Consider the following 21,677-nt stretch of genomic DNA (forward strand, 5'->3'; position numbering starts at 1 on the left):
AAATAATAATTAACTTCAGCAGTGTAACGACGAGTGAGACGAGAGTACTATCTACTGCCTGACCACTGACTAGGTAATCCGAAGATGCAACCTAGTACTAAAAGAAAAATAAAAGCATAATACAGAACAGTACCCCGCAGCGGTTAGGGGAAAGAAACGTGTAACTCTGTGCCACCTGCTTAAATTAGTTTTGCCGCGGTAAGAATGAATGGAAGCGGCTTCCTGACCCCAGCAGCTCGCCCTGCAACGCCCGGGCTGGCGGTGGCTCCTTCGGATGGCGCGGGCTAGCCATCCCCGCGGTACCCCCGGTCCAGCCGCTTTTGGCTCGGCACGGCTACGGGGCCGGGGCCGGGGCTCTCGCCAGCGCGGCGGTTCCGGTGAGGGGCCCGGGGGGCTCGCAGCCGCTGGGAACGCGCCTCTCGGCTCGCCCCCAGCCCCGCTGCCCCGGCCCCGGCTGACACCCGGCACGGCGCCCAGGCCGCCGCCGCGGGATGGGGCGCAGCTCCCCCCGGGGAACCTTACACGGGCTCCCTCCTCCACGGCAGCCCGGCCCCGCCGTGCGGCTCCAGGGGCAGGGACGGCGCTGCCCACGGCAACCTCCGGCCGCCTCTCACCACCTGTTACCTGCTCCCGCCTCCGCCTGTCCGGCGGCCAACACCCAGCTCGCCCCTGGCGCGGTGCCCCACTCGCCCCACTCCACCCGCACCCCTCACGCCGCCCCGGCCCCGGCCCCGGCCCCGGTCCCGGTCCCGGTCCCGGTCCCCGCGCGGCGTGGCGCTGCGTGGCAGGGGGGAGCGGCCACGGCCACATCCGGGTGCCGGCGGTCTTAGCGCGCATGCGCGGCCGCCCGGCCGCTGCGAGGCAGGGCGCAGCGGTAGCCAGCGCCGCTCCTTCCCGGGGCGCTGCGCTTCCGCGTTGTCAGGCAAGGGGGAGCGACCGTGAGGCGGGGGAGGCGCCCTCCGCGGCGGCAGGAGGAGGAGGAGGAGGAGGAGGATGGTTGTGGGGGCGGGCGGCGGCAGCGGCAGCTACAGCCGCCGCCGCCGCTGTCAGCAGCCGGGAGAAGCCTTGTTGGTGACTGGCTGGCGGCACACGCAGCTCTGAGGAGGCGGAGGGTGCCAGAGCCGAGCCGCGGGGCGGGCGCCTGCAACGGGGAGGGGGGGGGAGAGACTGCGGCGGCGCGGGGGGAGACCGGCACAGGCACTCGCACACACACACACACACACACACACACGCAGGGACGGATGGCAGCGGCGGCCGCGGCCGCCACGATGTGAGGCGGGCTGCGCGGGGGGGGGGGGGGCGGGGAACGCGGAGGCTCCGCGGAGCGGAGAGGCAACCCGCACACCCCCGGCGGCGGGAGGGGCGGCGGGGCCCCGGGCGAGCCGTGCGCCCCGGCGGGCAGGGCGCGGAGCGGCGGCGGGCGGCGAGTCCGGGACCGGCGGCGGCGGCGCTGGTGGGCTGACCGGCTCCTGTTTGCCTGGCTCCAGTCTCCCCGCGGGCCCCGATGAGGAGCTCCCCTGCGCTGCCGGACTGACGCCTCGCCGCCCTCCCTGCGGTCGAGGAGGAGCGCGGCGCCCCGATCGCGGGCCGCCCCTGTGCCGCCCCCCCCCCCCCCCCCCCGGCGGGGGGCTCGTCTGCCGCCTGCGGGGCGGGCGGAGCGGCGCGGCGGGCGGCGGCGAGGCCGGGGAAGCGGGGAGCGGCGCCGCCGGAGACCATGAGGAAATTTAACATCAGGAAGGTGCTGGACGGCCTGACGGCGGTCTCCGCCGCCGCCTCGGCCTCGGCCGCCGCGCAGCAGCAGCAGGCGGGGAACCGGGAGACCGAAATCCAGGAGACGCTCCAGTCCGAGCACTTCCAGCTCTGCAAGGTGAATGACTGCTGCGGCCCCGAGCCGGCGGGCGGCCGGGGAGGGGGGCGCACCGCCGCCCTGGGCTCTGCGGGCTTTGCTCCTCGGTACCGACCTCGCCGAGCCTGCCCGCCGCTCCTGTTTACTTGTTTGGATTTATTATTTGGCGGGGGGGGGGGGAAGGGAAGGAAGCGGTGGGTTTCCGTAGTCCTCTTTCCTGGGGAATTTCAGGGTTTGTCGTCTTCAATGCTCTGTCGTGCGTGTAATACTGACCGTGTCCATGAAGGCTTCGTAGGAAGAGTGGGATGCGTGGGGGAAGAAGTGATACCTAGCTGTAGTGCAGATCTGATTATCGCGGCATTTGAGTAGAAGCCTCTGCTAATGGGCCCGAAGGACAGGGGATCTGTCACTCAGCAGTATTTGGAAATGCATTTATTCTGTTCCTTTGCGCCTGAAAAAGGCTGTTGACGTTTGTGGTGGTTTCGCTGCAGTGTGTTGCCAAGTTGCCGATGCTGCTGTTGCAAATCTCCTCAAGAGACAAGGGAAAAGTTCCTGGTTGTTTGTGGTTTTTTTTTCATTATTTTATTTTTTTTATTTTTTTTTTTATTTGCTTGCACGTGATACAATAACTGCAGTTTGTGTCTGCACACTTCAGAAAATGATGCAGCGAATTAATCCACCAGCTGTACCAAGAGGAACAAAACTGATTTGAATATCAATACCCATTTTTATCTTTACAATGCACCCATGGCCTAGCTTGATAGGGATGAGCTTGTTTGTGGATTCTCCTTCTTGTTTTATCTAGTATTGCAGGTGTTTATGTCACTTTCGCAAGTTGTTCACCAAGGACGTGGAAAAGAGCAGAGCTGTTACCAGTCAGATTTTATTCACTGTGAAATACTGAGAGTTGCGGGGTGTGCCTGCAACTTCGGTGAAGTAAAAGGAGTGTAACAGAAGTTTGCTATGCATTTATGAGATCCTAAAATAACTCTGCTTTAAAGCAGGGTTCCACTAAAGGTTTCGAAGTGGAACAGCTAGCATTTATGTTGCTTATGTTGTGTACGTTTATAACGAAAATAAGAGTAGGTGACACTTCTATTATGTTCTCTAGTCTGATTAATTGCAGCCTGAGAAGTGTAATGGAGTTATTGCTTGGCCAGTTACCAAATTAGTCTTGCCTAACCGAAAAGCTAAATGTGCCAATAGCTTCATATTAAGAAAGAATCCCGTGGTTGAGAGTTTTTTTGCTTTGTTTGGTGGGGTGTTTTTTGGTTTTGTCTGTTTTGGGGGCTGTTTTTTCTCTTTGGGGGAGGCAGAAGGTGAGAGATTGATTCTGTGGAGCTTGGGTTGTTTTTTTTCTTAATGTGCTGAGAGAGGTTGCACTGTCATATGGGGCCTGTTGGATGCAAATTGAAGTGATTCTCAGAAAAGCAGGTCTAGTAATTTGCAGTTGTTCTAATGACAAGTCTGGCTTTGTTGCCAAACTTCCTAGGAACATCTCAGATTTTAATAGTTTAGTGGCTTTGTTAGAGCTGAAAATAAGATTACTCAGAGAATGAGGTAGATGAAAAAATGAAATGCTGAGCTGATACAGTCTTTGTACAGAAGAAATGTAAGAATCAAATTAAGTTTCAGTAAGTATGACTGCCACTTGACGATGAAGGATGAATGAATAATTGACTAAAAAAATAATTTACAGTTGATTCATGTAAGACTGCTGATTTTCTCTGTCTGTTGTTAAAATGCTTGGTAGTTCCTTTCTTAACTGTGATTAACACTGAATCCTGTTCCATAACATACATGGTTCCATTTATAATTCCTAACATGATTCCATTTATTTTTGATCTGCTGCTTGACCCATCGTTACTGCGATGATCTGACTTGTTAGACTGTACGCCATGGTTTCCCCTATCAACCTTCAGCCTTGGCATTTGATCCTGTTCAGAAAATACTGGCCATCGGGACTCAGACTGGAGCACTAAGGCTGTATCCTTTTGTATTCTGAAGCGGATTTGGTGCACCTCATACATGTGACATTTTGATTCAGCTGCTGGAACCATTCAGATGTCTGGTGGGAACCAGGTATGCAGGAGAGGAGAAAAAAGCTCTGTTTTCTGTTGGTGGGTGGCTTGGCTGTTCTGGTTGTTCTTTGTGTCAGTTCAGGTTGTGTTAGTGATGTGAGGTATGGCTGCGTAGTCCCTGTTATCTCAAGTTAATATATATATTCTGTAGAGGGTTAGTAGTGTGCTGACAGTTTATAGCTGCTGACTGCAAATCTAAAGAGAGACCTGGACTGAGCTCTGTTTCATTGTTCTGCTGTATCTGCTAGGATTGAAAAATTTTGTGTTGCCCAGTGGGGGTTTTTTGGGTGTTTTGTTTTTTGGTCTTGATCTTGAGATAAGCTTTGTAAAACTGTAGCTACCTGCTACCGATCCTATGTTGCCAAAAGATGGTTTCAAGTGAGGACACTAAAGGGTACAGGAAATGTATCTCATTAATAGCTTCCAAGTGACTGAGATGAGCAGAATGAACTTGTGGAATAAAGCACCAGTAACCCTGATTCTTTTTGTTCACTAAAAAGTGAACTAGCCATATGTTCATAGCCATATGGTACCATAGCCATATGGTACTATCCACACCATGTAACAACATATGTGTTTAAACTTTTATTTTTAAAAGAAGATGCCCTGTAGATTCTTTAATCAACACTGCTATTGCCCAAACCTTACTCTTCAGCAGAAGACAATGAATTGAGTTTTCTGTTGTCTTGACATTGACTGAACTCTGACCTTTCTGGGAAAGGTTTAGGTCATCTTACTAGAAAAATTGACTTAATCCTCTTTAAACTGTAGATAAATCACATCTTTTCCTTTTCATTTGGTGCTTACGTTAGTCTGTAAGTAGACCTTTTTTTTGTTTCCTTCTGTAACCTCACTACTCTGTTTGTAAGGTTAATTGCCTTAAGAGGGTTGTCTCTTACAAGTTGAAAAATTAGAACTTCAGTATCAAATCCCAGCCTTAAAGAAGAGGCAGAAGTGAAGTAGCTTGTATGGTATCTATAATTATATCTATTATGAACTCCCAAGATTTCTTAATTTAGAGTATGAGTAACAGTAATGACCATGCAGTGCTCTTAATGCAGTATTTGAAACTACCTTTAACTCCATAAATTTTGGTTTAAAAAAGGTGATAAAGTCGATTTAAATGAAGAATGAAATATGGGTCGGTGGGTGGTGCTGTTAATTACTCTCATATTGGTAGAACAGATGAGAAAGCAGAGACCCAAAAGTAAGGATTTGGGTTGAAGGAAAAGGAGAGATCAAAATGCACCTATTTAGAGCTTACTCACCTGTAATTTTGGGCAATGTGATGTTGTAGTTTGGATAATGATGACTTGATAAAACCTATTTACTGGCAGTCGTCTATGATTACACCTGTGAATTCTTGGACTGTGACTTGCTTTCTAAATAATCCAGAGAAGTATTCCAAGATCGTGAGGGAAGAAACAGTCACTGTGAGAGGAAGCAGCAACATTGACAGAAAAGTTATTTCCTAAGGGAAGAAGTTTCGTGCAGAGGGTGATACATTGGTGCTCACCTAACTTGATGAAGATTAATATGCTTCTCAGTAACTTGATACAGATCATGGTTCTTATCACGGTTTTTGGAAGAACTAGTTAAACGCCCTCAACCTCAGCTGATAGCTTAACCCTGTAGCTCAACAACACTGCAGAAGTTGCATCTCCTGTGATTACTGACTCTTGAGATGGAGGACCTCAGGCAGAAGGGATAGATGCAGACACATTTTCAATATAAAACCAGCTTCTTGCTTTCTGCCTAGTGAAACCAGTTGGAAAAATACTTTTTGGGAAGGAGTGAAACTCTCAAGAAGTGCGTATTTCGTTCTGTTGCTCAAAGATGAAAACATAACCAAAAATTGCTTGTTGATTTACAGGATGCTTTGTCTGCTAAGGTTTTTACAAACAGTGAATTATGTGTGAGCATGCATTGAGGAGCTGCTTACTCTTTAGAGCTGCAAAAGTGTTTTTAATTGAGACAAGGTGTGGACTAGAAAGACTGAGATGCAGTTCATTGATAAGTAAATTCTAAAAGTCAATCCTCATTTTATTCTGCGTTCATATTGTGAGAATATAAAAGTAAATGAATGATAATGCTTCTTCATTGCTTACCAGCAGATGGGAGTTGGATATTAGTGTTTTCCTTGTATTTTCAACTACAGGTGCATCTTGTCACTCTTTTACTTCCTATTGTAAGTAGGTGATCTGAGAAATTGTGAAGCAAGTTCCTTTCAGAAAGAGTATTAAAGATAAAATATTCTGAAATCGAGGAATGATTCGACCTGTTTTAGATTTCATTAATACGTGAAGAAATTAATATTGCAGTCCTGACTGACTTTGGGCCATTTATCAGATAACCCCCTTACAGAAAGCATTTTCTGTATTTCAGCAGTCTGCAGTTCGGGTACTTTAACTTCAAAACCAGTATTGATTAGAACAGATTAACGTGAGCAGGTATTTTCTTAACTACACTCCCATCTCATTCTTCTTTATGAGGACTCTGTGATCCCTAGTGGAGGAACAGAGAGAATTCTAATACATACATACTAAGTGTTGCCTCTAGTATTGATACAGTGACACGTAATAATGGAACTAAAGCTTTTTCTGAAGAACCAAAATCTGTGGATACAAATATACTGAGAGTTCACTGACTTAGTGTATTTATCAATTAGAGATAAAGACAAAATAACATCAACGCTGTACTGAATTCTCTGAATCAACAAAGTAATGGTGAAAATAGAAATACCTAAACTGTAGGTGGCACGTTTCACTAATTGGATTAGAAGTAGAATTACTACTTTTAATATTCTTTGTCCCTGATCCTAGGCTTGATGGGTTAAAATCAGAGGAGAGCATTGTGGAGTTGGTGACTGAGTGTACCAGAGGCAGGACTCTGCCATTCCATGCTCACAAGCAGCAGTTGGTTCTAGATCTTGCAGTTTTAAGAGGGAGAGAAGTCCATAAAAATGTTAGTAAGAGACTGCTTTTAGTGTAAAACTTAAACTTTATGAGTCACCAAAATTAGTTTGGGATTATTGACCAGCTTAATTTGAGCTGTATATCCCTTGTATTTCCTTTGGAAAAAAAAGCTTTATTCTGTTTCAAAAGTTGCTTAGAAATATTTTGAACTCTGATTTAGCTTAGGAGACTTAAAAGTAAGTGTTTCTGAGGCAGGCTGATATTGCTCAGCTGTTATCCTTAATTAGAGAAGTATTTTATGCCCTCCATAGAAAGGAACATTTGGGGCAATTAATAACAAAGGCTCTGTTCTCTTTTTGGCTATGGACAGCATGGTTCCTTTACTGTATATGAGGAAAAGTGTCAAACTGTATAGCTTAGTAGAATACAAACCTTGGAGAGAGGTCAGATGCTGGACCCACTACTCTTGACTATAGAATAACCAGTTGATGTGACGCTCTCCCTGGTGTTAGGATCTGTTGAAAAGCGGTTTGATTCTGTATTTCAGGGGAAATTGAGTGATGAGGTAGGCACAAGGGCATAAGTTCAGCCCTGAGTGATGCAAAATCTTAACTTGATCTCACATATACCCGCACTCACCTGCTCGTTCTGATCCAGTTGTTCCTCAAAGTTCACTGTGCTGATCAGTGGACACTCACTTCAGCTGCTTAAGGTGTTTGAGTCTTGGCTGGCAGCCTGGCTCTTGTGTGTGGCAATCCTGCCTCAGGCTCGCAGTGCTGGATGCTTGTGGACATGTTCCCCGCAAGGAGCAGTTGTGCTCGCTGTTGATTTCAAGCTGTAGTGGTCAGTGTAAGCTGCTGGTGACCTCCTTTGTCACTGCAGGCTGATATTTTTGTCTTTCTCCATACTTAAAAGGATTTAACTGTTGTTACCAAAGTCGCTTTCACTTTTTGATCTCATGCTTCAAACGTGTTAGATATCAAGTAATTAAAAGTTCATCTGTGCATCTTTCCGCTTCATACCCAAACCATTATAGCAGGACACACAATCCATAGTCTTTAGGAAGCTTCTGTGCATAAATGGCAGTGCTTTGCTTTCCCAGCAGAGATCAAAACCTTCTAACGAGTTAGCTGAGTGTATGTACTGGAGGTTTAACTTACCTGAATGGCATAATTGGGCAGACTTCACCCCATAATATCCTGATGGTGTTCAGTGTCATGGGTAATAGCCCTGCTTGTGCTGTCTGTTTTCACTATTCTGCTTAAAAGTCCTTCTGGAAAGTCAGATGTGATCTGAACAGGGTAACATTTAAACTTGAAAGAGGTTTGAGAAAAGTGAAAGGGACTTTTTCAGGACTTGCCTGTCTTTAGGATGTGGTTTCCTTGGAACTTTAAATTACTAATTTGACAGGGCTCTGGGCTTAATAGTTGGCTGAGCTTTTTTGCTTGTTTTTATAGGTGGTAGGATGAGCTTTGAAGCTAAAGCAGAAAAATTGAAGGAATTCTACTGCTCCCTGCTGTTTAACTGCTCCATCTTGAACAAGTTTCTTCAGTTTTCTGTGCTTTAATTTCTCAATAGCAAAACTAGGACAGTGTATCAAATGAGACATATTTTGATTCTCCACCAACATGAATACAATATCTTTATTGGTGCTTTATGCCTTAAAAATACTCTTTTGCAGCTCGAAGCTCTAAAAAGGAAGACCATTTTCACTAGAAATTACTGAGAATAAAGGAGATACCTGTAGAATAAGTGTTGTGCCTTCCACACAGACTGAATTGTGCCTAGGACTCTATTCCTAAGCAGAATAGGTTCTTTAATTAAAGTTTGAGGTGTTTTTTCTCTTGCAGTCCCAGTTCATAGGAAGGAGAAAAATTAGATTGTTTGTCATTCTGTCACTAAGTATCTGAAGATCCCAATAATTCTGAATGCCAGCATCTGTTATTTTCCTCCCATTCCTTTCAGCAGTAAAAGATGACATGCATGTAAGCAAATGGCTGAAGTTTTCTTGTATTTGAGGTGTATAAAATTTGCTTTTTTGTGACTTACAGTCTTTGACCTTTGTGAGAAGAACTCACAACTGTTATTCTTTGATCAAAATAACTCAAAGCCTGGGTGTGTGGTTTCATGCAGTCAGTTTCTGAAGAAATGTTTGTGTTGCAGCATCTGGAGAATTTTGCTTTAGATGTACACCAAAAAAGTCAAGCAAATTTTTGTTAGTGCTTCAGAATTCACTATTCAATTTCAAACTTGTGATGTGATTGTATCTGTTAAAAATATGTTTCCTTTGGATCATTCAGACTATGCAAAGCAGTTTGACAGTCTGTTTTGTGTGTTTGTTTTTTTTTTTCCCCTTTCACAGAAACATCAGCTTGAGATATGTGTGTTTTTGTTTTGCTGTTTGTTTTTGATGTTTGTTTTTTTTTTTTATGTAGTTCTACATCTGCTTTTTCTCCCTTCTGTAGAAAAGGCAGTAGGGCAATGGCTGGAGTTGTGTTTACAGTGTGCAGAGCAAAGATTACATTTTTTCAAACTAAGCATCTAACTGTGAAGTTGGCACAGCTTTAAATGGGAGGCTGGACCGGATGAACTTGGGAGGGCCTTCCTACCCTAAATTATTCTGTGATTCTCTCTATTTTGTGAATATATTAAAGTTGAACTAAGCTACTCTTTTATGGATTGTCAGGGTTTTTTGGCATTTGTACACTGAAGAGAATAATCTCAACCTTTGCCAACATTCTTCTGGACTTCAAACAAATATTACTGTTTTGGGAAAAGTACATTGGTAAAGCTACTAAAAATATTGCAATAGTGTCATGCTGGAGAGACTCTGTGATAATCTGTTAATAAGAAAATTTCTCTTGGCTACCTTGCTACTCAAATCACATAGAGTAGCTTAAACAAGAAAATTACTTGGCTTAAAACATACATTAAAGTTATCATATTTCTATTTTTTTAAATACTTGTCGTATCTTCTGGCACTTAGTTCACATGGGTATCATTAGCGCTCTTATATCTTTCTTTCAATGAAAAATCCCCATTCCCTAAATGGAAAAAATCCACTACCTTTGGAGGTTCTGAAATGAAATAAGGCCCAAATGCCATAATGAGACATGCAACTCTTAATTGTATGGATTTATAGCAAGTTAGTCCTACACAGAGAAAGCTATGACAGAATTCTTCATAATAAATAGGATGGTGTACTTTTAAAATCCATGGTTATACTTGTTGGGAGACTTGGTGAGCTAGTTTTGGTGGGGTAGAGTTAGTTCTTCATAGCAGCTAATATGGGGCTGTGTTTTGGATTTGTGCTGAAAACAGTGTTGCTAATACAGGGATGTTTTAGTTACTGCTGAGCAGAGCTTGCACAGAGTCAAGGCCTTTTCTGCCTCTCTTACCACCCCACCTGTGAGGAGGCTGGGGGTGCACAAGAAGCTGAGAGGGGACACAGCCGGGACAGCTGACCCCAACTGGCCAGAGGGATACCCCATACCATATGACATCATGCTCAGCAATTAAAAATTGGGGGAAGAAGGAAAAGGGGGACGTTTGGAATGGTGTTTATCTTTCCAAGTAACTGCTAGGCATGATGGAGCCCAGCTGTCCTGGAGATGACTGAACACATCCCTGCTGATGGGAAGTAGTGAATGAATTCCTTGTTTTGCTTTGTATATGAGGCTTTTGCTTTACCTATTAAACTGTCTTTATCTCAACCCACAAGTTTTCTCACTTCTGATTCTCTCCCGCATCCCTCTGGGAGGGAGTGAGCAATTGTGTATTGTCTAGTTGCTGGCTGGGGTTAAACCACAACAGTCCTTTTTGGTGCCCAGTGTGGGGCTTGAATGGTTCAATATAACAATAGATTTGATTGGAATGTGCTATATCAAATTTATATCTGTTTAGCTATTAATTGGCAGACTTCTGTGCTTGTCATGGGGCTTGCTTGCCTTACTTTATATTAGAATCTAGCGCTCATCGGTGGCTGCTTTTTGCTTTCATTGCTTGCTGTACTGTTTATCATCTTACTCTGCTGTGCCTGGGAACGTTTTGATAACAGCAATGGCGATGTGCCTGGTCTGGCAGATGGCCAGAGCATCGCTGCTGTTTCTGTGCTGCTGTACTGGACAGGCTGGAACTCCACTGCCTGGAGTCAAAGGGACTGTGGCCTGTGGATGAGTCCACGTGGGAGCAGGATGCTCTGAAGTGTCTGTGGCCATGGAAAAACCCATGCTGGGGCAGGTGCATCTCAGTCTCTGGCCGTGGTTACATCTCTGCCATAGCAGATATCCTTCGGACCAGATACCTTCAGAGGTATAAGTCTCTGCTGGAGAAGGTGCACCTCAGAGCATCAGTGGCTTTGCATGAGGTCATGCTGGAGCACCTCAAAGTGTGTGGCCATGGATAAACCCATGACAGAGCAGGTATGTGCCTGGAAGGACTGCAGCCATGGGAAAGACCATGTTGGAGCAGGCTTATTTCTGAAGAGACTGCAGCCCCTGGAGAAGGCCACACTGGAACAAGTGTACGTTGGAGTGGCTGTGGCTGTGGGTAAGTCTGTGCTAAAGCAGATCTTTGAAGTATTATTGCATATACTGTAATTCTACTAAACAGCTTTTAGTAGAAGTTGCTTTTGTTCAAAAATACTGGTAGTATAACTGTATTAAATCTCATGCTGTAACTTACAGAAATAAACTTCAGGATGAAAACTTTTCTTCCCTGTAGGTGTTTTACTGACAGAGTAGAAGCCTAACGTTTATAGCGTCGCAGCTTCCAAGTTGCTAGGTCATAGTGAGCTTGAGGGAGGAAACATCTTTGGAAAGCATGCAAAGTTTGCCAGGCTGCAAGTATTATTGTAGCACTAGCATAGCCTGTTGCATTGTACCTCCTAGCTATTTGTGAAACACCGAGGTGGTGTGGGTTGTGCGATCTGATGATGTTAGAGTAAGTTGTAACAGGGAATTGGACACCTGGGACCCGGTTTAGGCTTTCAGACTTCTGGTACAGTGCTTAATTCACAAGGCTCTTAATTTGACATTTTACTGGATTTGTTCTTTCTCAGTCACCGCAGAAGGGATTTTAGAACTGAAGTAGCATTATTGCTGCAGGAGAAGACATGAGCAGTTTCAGTAAAATCATGTCTGGAAGAGTAGAAGCAGCTCACAATTTGAGATGTGATTAAGAAAGCTTGAAAGCACAAATGAGGATTGCAAACCCTTCCTAACAAAACTTCCTGTTTGGCAGAAATTTTGTAACTGCGTTAGACTTCCTCTAAGTGTCCAGGTCTCTGTTTTGACAAAGGTTTCACAAGGCAAAGATAAGCATTCTCATGCATTACCTGTAAGGTGACTAGAAGTGCCCTCAGTTATTATTTTTGTTTCCTACTGCTATTCTAGAAGTGTTTTTTGTTTCTCGATTTAGTGGTAGTAAAAACCCACATTATTTATCAGGGTTCCCATAGCACATCTGGTTTTGTAGGGTTATATATGTAGAAGCTCAGTGAAAAACAGAATAAAGCTTGTAAATTATTACATTCTGTATGAAATGTAACAAAACTGGAGGACATGGATTTTGGGAACAGTTCACTTTGTCCTTAATCTTAGCTAGCTGGTAATGGTTTCACATTTTGAAAAAACAGTGTCCTTAGTAGTTTTGAGAGAGTTAATACTGCAGTAGGTCTTTTATCTCTTGTGTCTCCTCTTTTCCTCTTGATGTAGTCCATCCTGGAGTGTACCATCAAACTGATAATTATAATTTCCTTGAAAAGTACTTTGCAGGATTAAGAATCTGCATATCGTTAAGTGGAGAAGACTACTTTTCCAGATGTCTAATTCTTTGGCATGAAATATAGTTATTTGTTTGCTGACCTGAGGAAGAAGTTTGTGGTACTTGTGAACCAAAACAACATAGGAGAGCACATTGCCTACCTACTGCCAGTATGCTGTCTTTCAGCAGCTTTGAAAGTAACCTTATTTTGCTGAAACATAAGTTTAAATCGTGGTATCGTAATTGGTACTTGAATGCTAATCAAGCACAGCCTTTTAGTATTCAGCTGGCGATAATTTGGGTGAGCTTTTTCATGTCAACACTTCTATCATAGGCACTTGATAATAATACATCTTGCATGTTTATCAAAGGGAGCACCAAGTTACTACTTCTGTTGACTTCCAGTGCAAATACAGGTGAAAATCTAATGACATAATTTATATCTCTGGTAGTGATATTTGTATCACTGAATTTAGGCACAGTTTAAAAAGATTAAGTTCTTGGAAATAGCTAAAGCCCAAACATTTCACTAGTGAGGACTGTGGTAGAGTGGTATAATGTAGCAGATTTCTAAAGTAAGTAGCAATTCTGTCAGCCTCAGGAGACTTATAGTGAATCCTGATTCATCTTGATTTTTACAATGCTTTCATCAAATTACTTTTTCTGTGGCTATCATTTAGCCTGATTTGACACATTGATGTTCAGTTTGATTCTCTGCTACGGATGAGAGTGATTTTTGTCTTACAGTTAAAAATCTCTTCTTGGTAAGAGATTCCAAAACTGCTTTTATGTCTGAGATCTGTACAACTTGATGATGACCTTGGTCTGTGTACTAGTTATTCTAACTTAATCACTTCCTGCACAGACTTTGTCTGTTTTGAATCCCTAAGCTTTTCTCTTAAAAAAAAAAAAATAAAAAAAATACCGGTTGATAGTTCTTGTATTGAGGCAGCTATATCAATTGCTGAATGAAGATAGATTTTAATATTGTATTAGTAAAAATTTTTCACTGAAGTTCAGGAATACATCTTCCCTAGTCATTTGTCCACAGTAGTTCTACTCTGCATCAGTGGTTCTGTACTCATAGATTTTTAATTTGCTTTGAATTTTATCTTAAGTGTCAGTAATAGTGAAAGTAGGTAAAACTTGAAATGTCTGCTAGTATAGAAAACAAAGTGCAAGATTAAAAGGTTTGACGCATGCTAGGTTATGCTGATTGAGCTAACTAAAACGTGAACTTGAAATTTTTCATAACAATGATGCTGATCTTGTGATACCTGAAACAGTGCAGTCTGAAGTATTGCAGTTTGCAAAATCAACTCCTTGATCATTATTCTACAGAGGGAAGTTTATAGCTTGATAGAAATAACTAGGGGCTACTTGATTTATTTTACTGAATGTCATGTGATTTTGGTTTCATAAGTGCCTTAAAAAAGTAGTAACAAAACCTGATTTCTGTTTGGGCAGCTGAGCTACCACTTTATTTTGTGTGATTCATGCAATTTCAAACAGGGGATTTCATTGCATAGCCTCTTGAAGCTGCTGCCAGGTTTGTACTCTGTATGTGTTTGATTAACATTGTTTAGATTTTTGGTTCACGTTTAGATGATATATTTAATTCTTACAGAGTAGCTAACTAAAGAAGTAATCCAGCTGGTATCCAGTGTTTTTGATAACCTTTTCTACTAAAGGTCCTGCCTCTTTCCCACCTAGTAACACTATCTCATAGTCAGCAGCAGCAGATGGACAAAAGCAATTTGCATTTTTCTACTTGCTCATTAGGGAAAAAGAATAGATTGCTAATTTTTTGTGATCACTTAATGTTAAATTGATAGGATTAACATGCCTGTATTTTTTTTTTTTTTTATAGCATATGATCTATCCAATCTTACTACCTTGTTAAACAGAGCAGATGTTCGTCTTCACAGTTGAAAAACATTCTTGACTGAACTTTGTAGTGTTGATATTGGAAGTACAGTTACTAAGCTTTAGCAATGCTCATTAATATGCAGAATGGGCTGTAGAGCAATAACTTGCCTGGCATTCCCTTTTATATGTGTTCCAAACTGGAGTAGTGAAATTAGCTTCACAGCCACCCTTAAATACCAGGTAAAAAGGAAAGTCACCAAAAAAACCCACCAGTAAACTTCCATTTAAGTGACAAAGTATAATGAGATTTCTTGCTGGCATGTAAAATATCTCCTCATTCTTTAAAATAATTAGGTGGGAAACATAATACTTTGGAAAGAAATCCTGCTACGTTACTAACATGGGAAAAAAGATCAGGTAGCCTACCTCTAAAATACGCAATCTTACTAGTAATGTCCACATGTTTTCATAAGGGCTGTTGACCAAAATAAATAGTATTCAAATACCAGCCACTCAAAGAATACTATAATTTTCTTAAACATGTTTCATACATAATTCTCCATCTTTCAGTTAAAAAACCCTAAAAATTAAACATAGGTCCAAAACCTTTTTTCAGTTCCCAAAAATGTATGTGGCTGCCTAGGACTTGACTGTTGTACTTGTTTGCTTTCAGGCATTGCCCATGGAAGTACTGTGAATGTAGTCCCAATTATGTTAGTAGTCAAAGGGATAGTAAAAAAAAAAAAAAAAAAAAAAAAAAAGTATTATAGAAAGGAATTTATACATGCTTTAGAAGATGCTGTGAAGAGATAGCAGGAGGCAACTTTTATAATATTGTTTCTTTTCCTACTTGACTAGCAATGGACAAAAACTACTTAACTTTTGAATTATGACAGTTTAAAAGAACTATGGATTTGTTTGGGTTCTTTTGGTTTGGGGTTTTTTGTTTGTGTGTTTTGTTTAGTTTTTCTCTCCATATGAACACTACCAGTAATTTCCAGATCAAATAAATGCTGTTCTGGGTCAAAAGAAGGGGAAAAAAAAAATGTGGGGAGGAGGTGACATTTCCTGAGCAAACTTCACTGACTTTTGATGATCTGTTCTTTCTTCTGGCAATTTCCAATGGGAGAAGCAGCACATCGGAAGGTGCCAACAGTGAAGTTTGGTTACAAAATATTTAGGAACTGTAGTTTTGCATTTTAGCATACCTTAACCAGAAGCAGTTTCAGTACTCTTTGATAGTCTTCTGCATAATTGACAGTGCATTCTGACATTTCCAAACCAGGTTTTTTGATGACATTTGTGCAGCCTCTTTTACCTCCTGTAGCTTTCTATAGATAACCTGACTGAAGCTTGTAAACACATCTCTCTTAATGCAGGAAAGCTACCTGTAACACATTCAGTGTAGTATTAGTGCTAACAGCTGTAAAGGCCCTTGTCACAGCAGTTTGCAAACGCAGCCCTACAGAAATAAAAACTTAATTTCTACATACCTGCAAGTACATAGACATCACAGCTGGTGCATAGACATAATTGGAGAGCTAAGTGATCAATATTTGAATGCAACAGTATCTGTTTGGTCCCCTACTTTGCGGCAGAACTGACTTGTATTTGCATCAGGCTTTGTTTAAAGCTAGCTCTATTTTAGTATCAGAAACTACAATTCCAAATGGGCCATAAATGTGATGGTGTGTGGTTTAAATGTGAGTATATGGTAGTCACTAAAAACATTGTCTTGATGGGTTTCCTCCATTATTAAGCAGCTGAAAATGAGGCTGTTCTTACTCTTGCACCTGAGGGTAAGGTCACCTGCCTTGGCATAATAAGCATTAGAGGTGACCACTGTCACCAGATCCTCTGGCAAATAGGAACTGCCTGTGTTTCATTTCAGTAGATGGAAGTTGTAGAGATCCTTGCTATTTTGTTAATGTTATGTTCAGGCTCTTTTCCCTTAAGTGCTCAAAAGTGACCTTAATTTATCTGTGTCTAGTGCACCCTGGCCTGGACAGAATACTTACAGTCTTTGGCTGTTACTTTAGTGAAACCCTTTTAAAGAAGGATAGTTTCTAAAACCAGGAGGATGGAAACATTTGTACGTTGCCTTCCTACAGGCTTTTGTAACTCAAAGTTGGGTTGTTCTTTACAAATGTAGTCTTTCTCTATTTTCAAGATTGAGCTGGGGAAAAAAAAAAAAAAAAATCAATTCCTAGTCCAGCTGCAGAAACTTGGGAGATGCTACTTCAATTCCAAGAACACTACTTAAATGTTTAGTTTGTAAGTTTTGTATATAATTTCATAGTAATTTACTCATCAATTCAAGCTGATATTTGAGATATATACTTAGTGTATTATATATTTAGAAACATATTTAATGTACTACATTATGTGTAATATATACAATATATTGAAGAAAAATAGGATTGGCTTAAACTAGGTCTTTGCAACATAAAGATTACAGAGGTCAAAGTACAAAGCTTCAAATCAGTGGACCAGTGGATATGTATTTTCTCTGAACCGACTACTGAAACTTGACCTGTTGATTTGTTGTTACCAGATCTGTTCAGCAAACTTGGAAGAGCATGGTGAACAAAAAAAAAAAAAAAAAAACCAAACCAAAAACAAAAAACAAACCAAACCATCATTTTGCTGTTTTGCAGAACAATGGTGTGTGTGCATTTTGAGTCCTATGTTTTCCTGGTTTCCACATTTTAAGTGGCATGGATTTAGAGGAGGGAAACTAGAATTACTGGGACTAGAGTGGCTGCCTTACGAGAGGATTAACAGTGCTTGGTCTCCTGAGTTTAGAGAGGAGAAGGGGTAAATATGATCAAGGGTTGTAAAATAAAGAGATCATGGATTAAAATGCATGCTGACCTGTAATTTAGCAAATTTGCAGTGCAAAAACTAGGGGGCATTCACTAAAGTACTATTAGACTGATTTAAGAGATAAAAAGCAACTTTTAGTTTGAATATAAAGAGTAGTGAAATTCTAGAATTTGTGGGTATGGGAGATGGTGTTGGCAGGCCATACTGGTACATTCAGGAAGGGAATGGACAAATTTGCAGATTATGGCTCAATAAGCAAATGCTAAAGGGACTAGACTGGGATTTGTCCTCTAACATACCTAAACCACTAGAGGGGTTTTGTTTGGGAGTGGAATGGGTCAAGGCTGCAAAAAGTGGCCAGGTTTGTGTGCTCTTCTTAAATAACATTGATTGCTGCTGTAGGAGACAGTGGTGGGCTTCATGGACCTCTGGCTTGAGTCAGTGTGGTGGCTCCTGTGCTCTTAGTCTGGCCAAGTCCTGGCAGAGGAAATAATTCTGTAACTATGAAGTTATTCAACAGCATGGTTGGACAAACTTCTTAATTTCAACTCAGTATTTTAACATTTTTATAAACACAACTTAAACCATTCTCAACTTCTGTGGTTTGTTAGCAAGGAAATAATCTTTGATGCCTAAGCAAAATTTATCAAATGCCTGAACAGTTGATTAAACAGCTTCTACAGTATGGTAAAACATAAAGCACGAGGGTGCTGGTGTGGTGTAGTGGTGAGTTTTATCATCAAGGAAGCTGACATGAAAACTCAAGCGTGGTAATCGCACTGTGATCTGATAATGTTCTCTGCCTTCACATTTCTGTCTGCAGTGGAGGTTACTGTTGCAATTATAACAGCGCTGGGCAAGTTCAGAAAACAATGGCCTTGAGTAAATTTTAAAGGGGAAAAACTACTTTGTGCCATTCTTCAACTGTCATAGCATGCTATTACAGTAATTGTATCCAATTTGACAAAAAAGATGGTACTAACGCTGTTCTAATCTGTAGAGTAACGGATTGGCGATTTTAGGAATATAATCTCACCTGCTGCAGGAAAGCTCATTCATAGAGACCATTCTTGCAAAATATTCCTGAAATTGTGCTTAGTGTCAAACTTAATTTGTAGATTTCAGTTACAAAACAGGTAAAATGCTTAAAAGCACAGTTTGAAAACTCTGTTCACATAGTTTGTTCTACCAAAAAAAAAAAAAAAAAGTAGAGAATCCTCTGTATTCTGAAACTTCTCATTGTCTACTATAGTACATTAAAAGCAAGTAATTGTAAATTATACAAGGGTACTTAATTTGGGGGAAGTTCACTTCTGATGAAATTAAATTCAGCTGGGGATACTTGTTAGTGTTGTCTTAGTGTATTAATGGAGAATCTTTAAAGATGATCAGTGTAAGTGCATTATGTATGAATCATTATAAATACATTATTTTCAGCTTCTAATAAGAACTTTTAAAAATATTTAATAGTCTAAAGTATCTTAGTAGCTCAATGTTGGTCACAGCTCTTATTTGGTATGTTACTCCTTTGGTTGCCTTTTTATTGAAAGGACGACTAATAAATGCCATTCAGCATGTATTTTTGTTGATGTTTGACCGGAATGCATGTATCAGTCTATCGTGGTGGGTTTTAGTAAAACAGACTTCATCCTGGGTTTGCACAACAGGCCACTAGTTAATTTTCCTTTTTTTCACTTGTATTTGAGGAGATTATTTGAAGAGACTGTTCTTTTTGTAGTTGCTATTTTGAATTATTGGCCAATAGAAATAATCTCTGCTTGTCTTTTGAAACCTTGTTAGTCTGTCTTAAACATAGGCAAGTTTCAGTGTCTGTACATGACTGGTCTCACTAAATGATTCTTCAAAAATACTATTTTACCATTTTCAGGTACGTTTTAGTACTGTGCTGCTTCTGCTAGAGTTAATTTGTAGCTCTTGTCCATGAATAGTTTCCAAGAATGTATCCATCCTGGAAGAGGCCGTCTCAGGTGCATGATTTAACTTTTTCCTCTTTCTCCTCTGCTTTAAGAGGATTGAGTTTGTGTAGGTATGCAGTTTGAAATGTTTATTTGTTTTGACTGTGCAGCCTTGCTAATGCATGGTGAGTTTGAAGACTGCTTGACTTGCCAAGTTTAGAGTTGAGCAGACTCATAACGCGTGTGGGGATTTGTAGGTGATTCTTGATTAAACGGCCTACTTCTTTCAGCCTTTCCTGGAGACTGAAGTTGGGAACATGGGCTTTCATGGGGAAAAGTGAGTAGTAATCAGACTTAAGGTCACAGTACTAGCATATCAATTGGGGGTTTTTTATAGTCCCTTTGTGCAAAAGTTGGAAGTGTTTTGCTTGCAAAGTATCCCAGACTTTTAATGCTTCAGAGGATTACAGTGAATCTGCATGCAGTCATCCGGTAAAGATTCTCTTCTTTTAAAGTAATATGCATTTAGCTTTTTTTCTCTTAATACATATGTGACTTGAATTTAGCTTTGGTGGAATTCTGAACTGTGAGGAAATCTAGTGCTTTTCTTGAAATGTGGAGGGTTTTTTCTGTTTTGGTTTTTTTTTTTTTTTTTTTTTTTTTTTAATTCACACAGAGCTACTGATCATTGTAAATATACAATGGGATTATTTCTTCCAGTTGAAGACTGCTGTTCTACTATGTTAACATTTGAATGAAGAAATAAACTTTGAATGGTATCTTGTTGTAACTTCAAGTCTGTAAAGTCTTCAAACTTTTCTAGCCAGGTCTTGGAAACAAATTTTTTCTTTCTTTTTTTTCTTTTTTTTTCCTAGTAAATATTTAAGAGGAACATTAGAGGTCAGTTAGTCTGACAGATACCAATTTAAATGCTTACTCCTCAAGCTTAGATCTGAGCCTTCTGTGTTTTTAGTCCTCACCATGCAGAAGGTATGGAAAAGTTCCACATGTTGCAACCGTTAGTGAGTTACAGTAGCTTGCTGAGAGTTACATCACTGGTTTCCTCTTGTGTTTTTTTTTTTTTTTTTTTTTTAAGGGGAGATGTTACAGAAGTTAACAGAGAAAATTAGTTAGTTTTGAAAGTTACTGAGTAGAAAATGCTCTCTGATACTCAAAACATTAACATGTGTGTTACGTTGTATCAATGCAGACTCTCCTAATGCAAAGCAGGTATGAACTGACTAGGCTACGATGCCACGTTGATTTTAATGTACTGAATTTACTGCTTAGAAACCATTTTGAGGTTGGATGAAGACTCCTGTTCCAGCCAGTACTTTTCTTTTGTCTGAGTCCCTGGATATTTTCATGTTCTGGCATTTCTGAAGTGCTGTTTTCCACAATTGGAATTTTCACTAGAGAAGGTGGAAAACCCTGTCTTTGACATCTGTAACTTAAGGCTTTGACATTAAAACCCTAGTAAAGCTCTGGATTGTGGTGATAGTCTACCTTAAACAGTGAGTGTTTGATTTTTTTTTTTTTAATGTCTTTTTAAAATTTTATTTGTGGGGGTAGTACTGTGACTGGTGATGATGATAAAGATTACTTTTTTTGGAAGATGTATGATTGCTAGGTCTTTAAATACTTTTATCTTCTTAACTAAGCAGCAGCCATTTCACTCTCTGAGTGATTCTCATGAGTAAATAAGTTGCTGAGGATTCCAGTGGGAACCATTTTTTTTTTTTTTTTTAAAAAAAAAAAAAAAAAAGAAAAAGTCAAAACTTCTTAGTTTTCTACTTAAACTGTCATTTTGGAGGTGGTAATTTTCTGAGGAATCTGGCTGTATTTTTCTTCAAGCACATCTTTGCAGATATGCTCTTTACCATGCCCTCTTTTTACCATTTAAGAAAAGAGGGAAGGAACAGTGGAAATGTGACTGTCTTCTCTTGGCATTTGGGGATCAAGGTGGTAGTGAAGGAGACAGCAGCACAGTGTAGAAAGTAAAACCTTTGCTCTGTTTCTGCAGCCTTTCCTTGAGTATGTAGGAAATGTAGACAAATGCTCAACTTTCTTTACCCCCCGACCCTTTCCTCACTCCTAATAAATCAGAGGTCAAACTTAAATTTCAGCGCTTGTATATTTTTTAAGATAATCTCATTCTTGCAAAGTTATTGTTAGATATTTCAGTTATGATACAGGATTGTGGAGGAATTTTGGAAGTGCTGACCATCATAAACAGGTATAGCTCTGCATCTTGGAAGGGCTTGAAACCACAATTTGTCATATATAACACTTCAAGCCATCATATGAAAAGAATGGGGTTTCTTTTCCCCTTGCAACTGGTACAGTTTCAGTTATAGGAAGTGAGTTGTAATATATAGATATTCATTGTTTTGGATACTTTTATCTAAAGGAAAGAAACAGATATTTTTTCTGTGAAACCTGCTATCATATGGCTCTATCT

At 41.1% G+C, this 21,677-nt stretch overlaps 1 protein-coding gene across 6 annotated transcripts in view; it reads left to right on the top strand.

The window, feature by feature from the left end:
• The first annotated feature begins 1,292 nt into the window (after positions 1 to 1,292).
• STXBP5 (syntaxin binding protein 5) overlaps positions 1,293 to 21,677 on the top strand; it is a 117,434-nt gene continuing 97,049 nt past the window's right edge. For all 6 annotated transcript variants that reach the window (XM_042795723.1, XM_042795725.1, XM_042795727.1 and 3 more), the window contains exons 1-2: positions 1,293 to 1,867; positions 3,735 to 3,832. In XM_042795723.1, coding sequence (XP_042651657.1) covers positions 1,715 to 1,867; positions 3,735 to 3,832 — 251 coding nt within the window. In that variant the 5' untranslated portion in view covers positions 1,293 to 1,714. The remainder of the gene's footprint in view (positions 1,868 to 3,734; positions 3,833 to 21,677) is intronic.

Source organism: Tyto alba, unplaced genomic scaffold (assembly GCF_018691265.1).
Source record: "Tyto alba isolate M040663 unplaced genomic scaffold, T.alba_DEE_v4.0 Super-Scaffold_22, whole genome shotgun sequence".
Classification (NCBI taxonomy): Eukaryota; Metazoa; Chordata; class Aves; order Strigiformes; family Tytonidae; genus Tyto; species Tyto alba.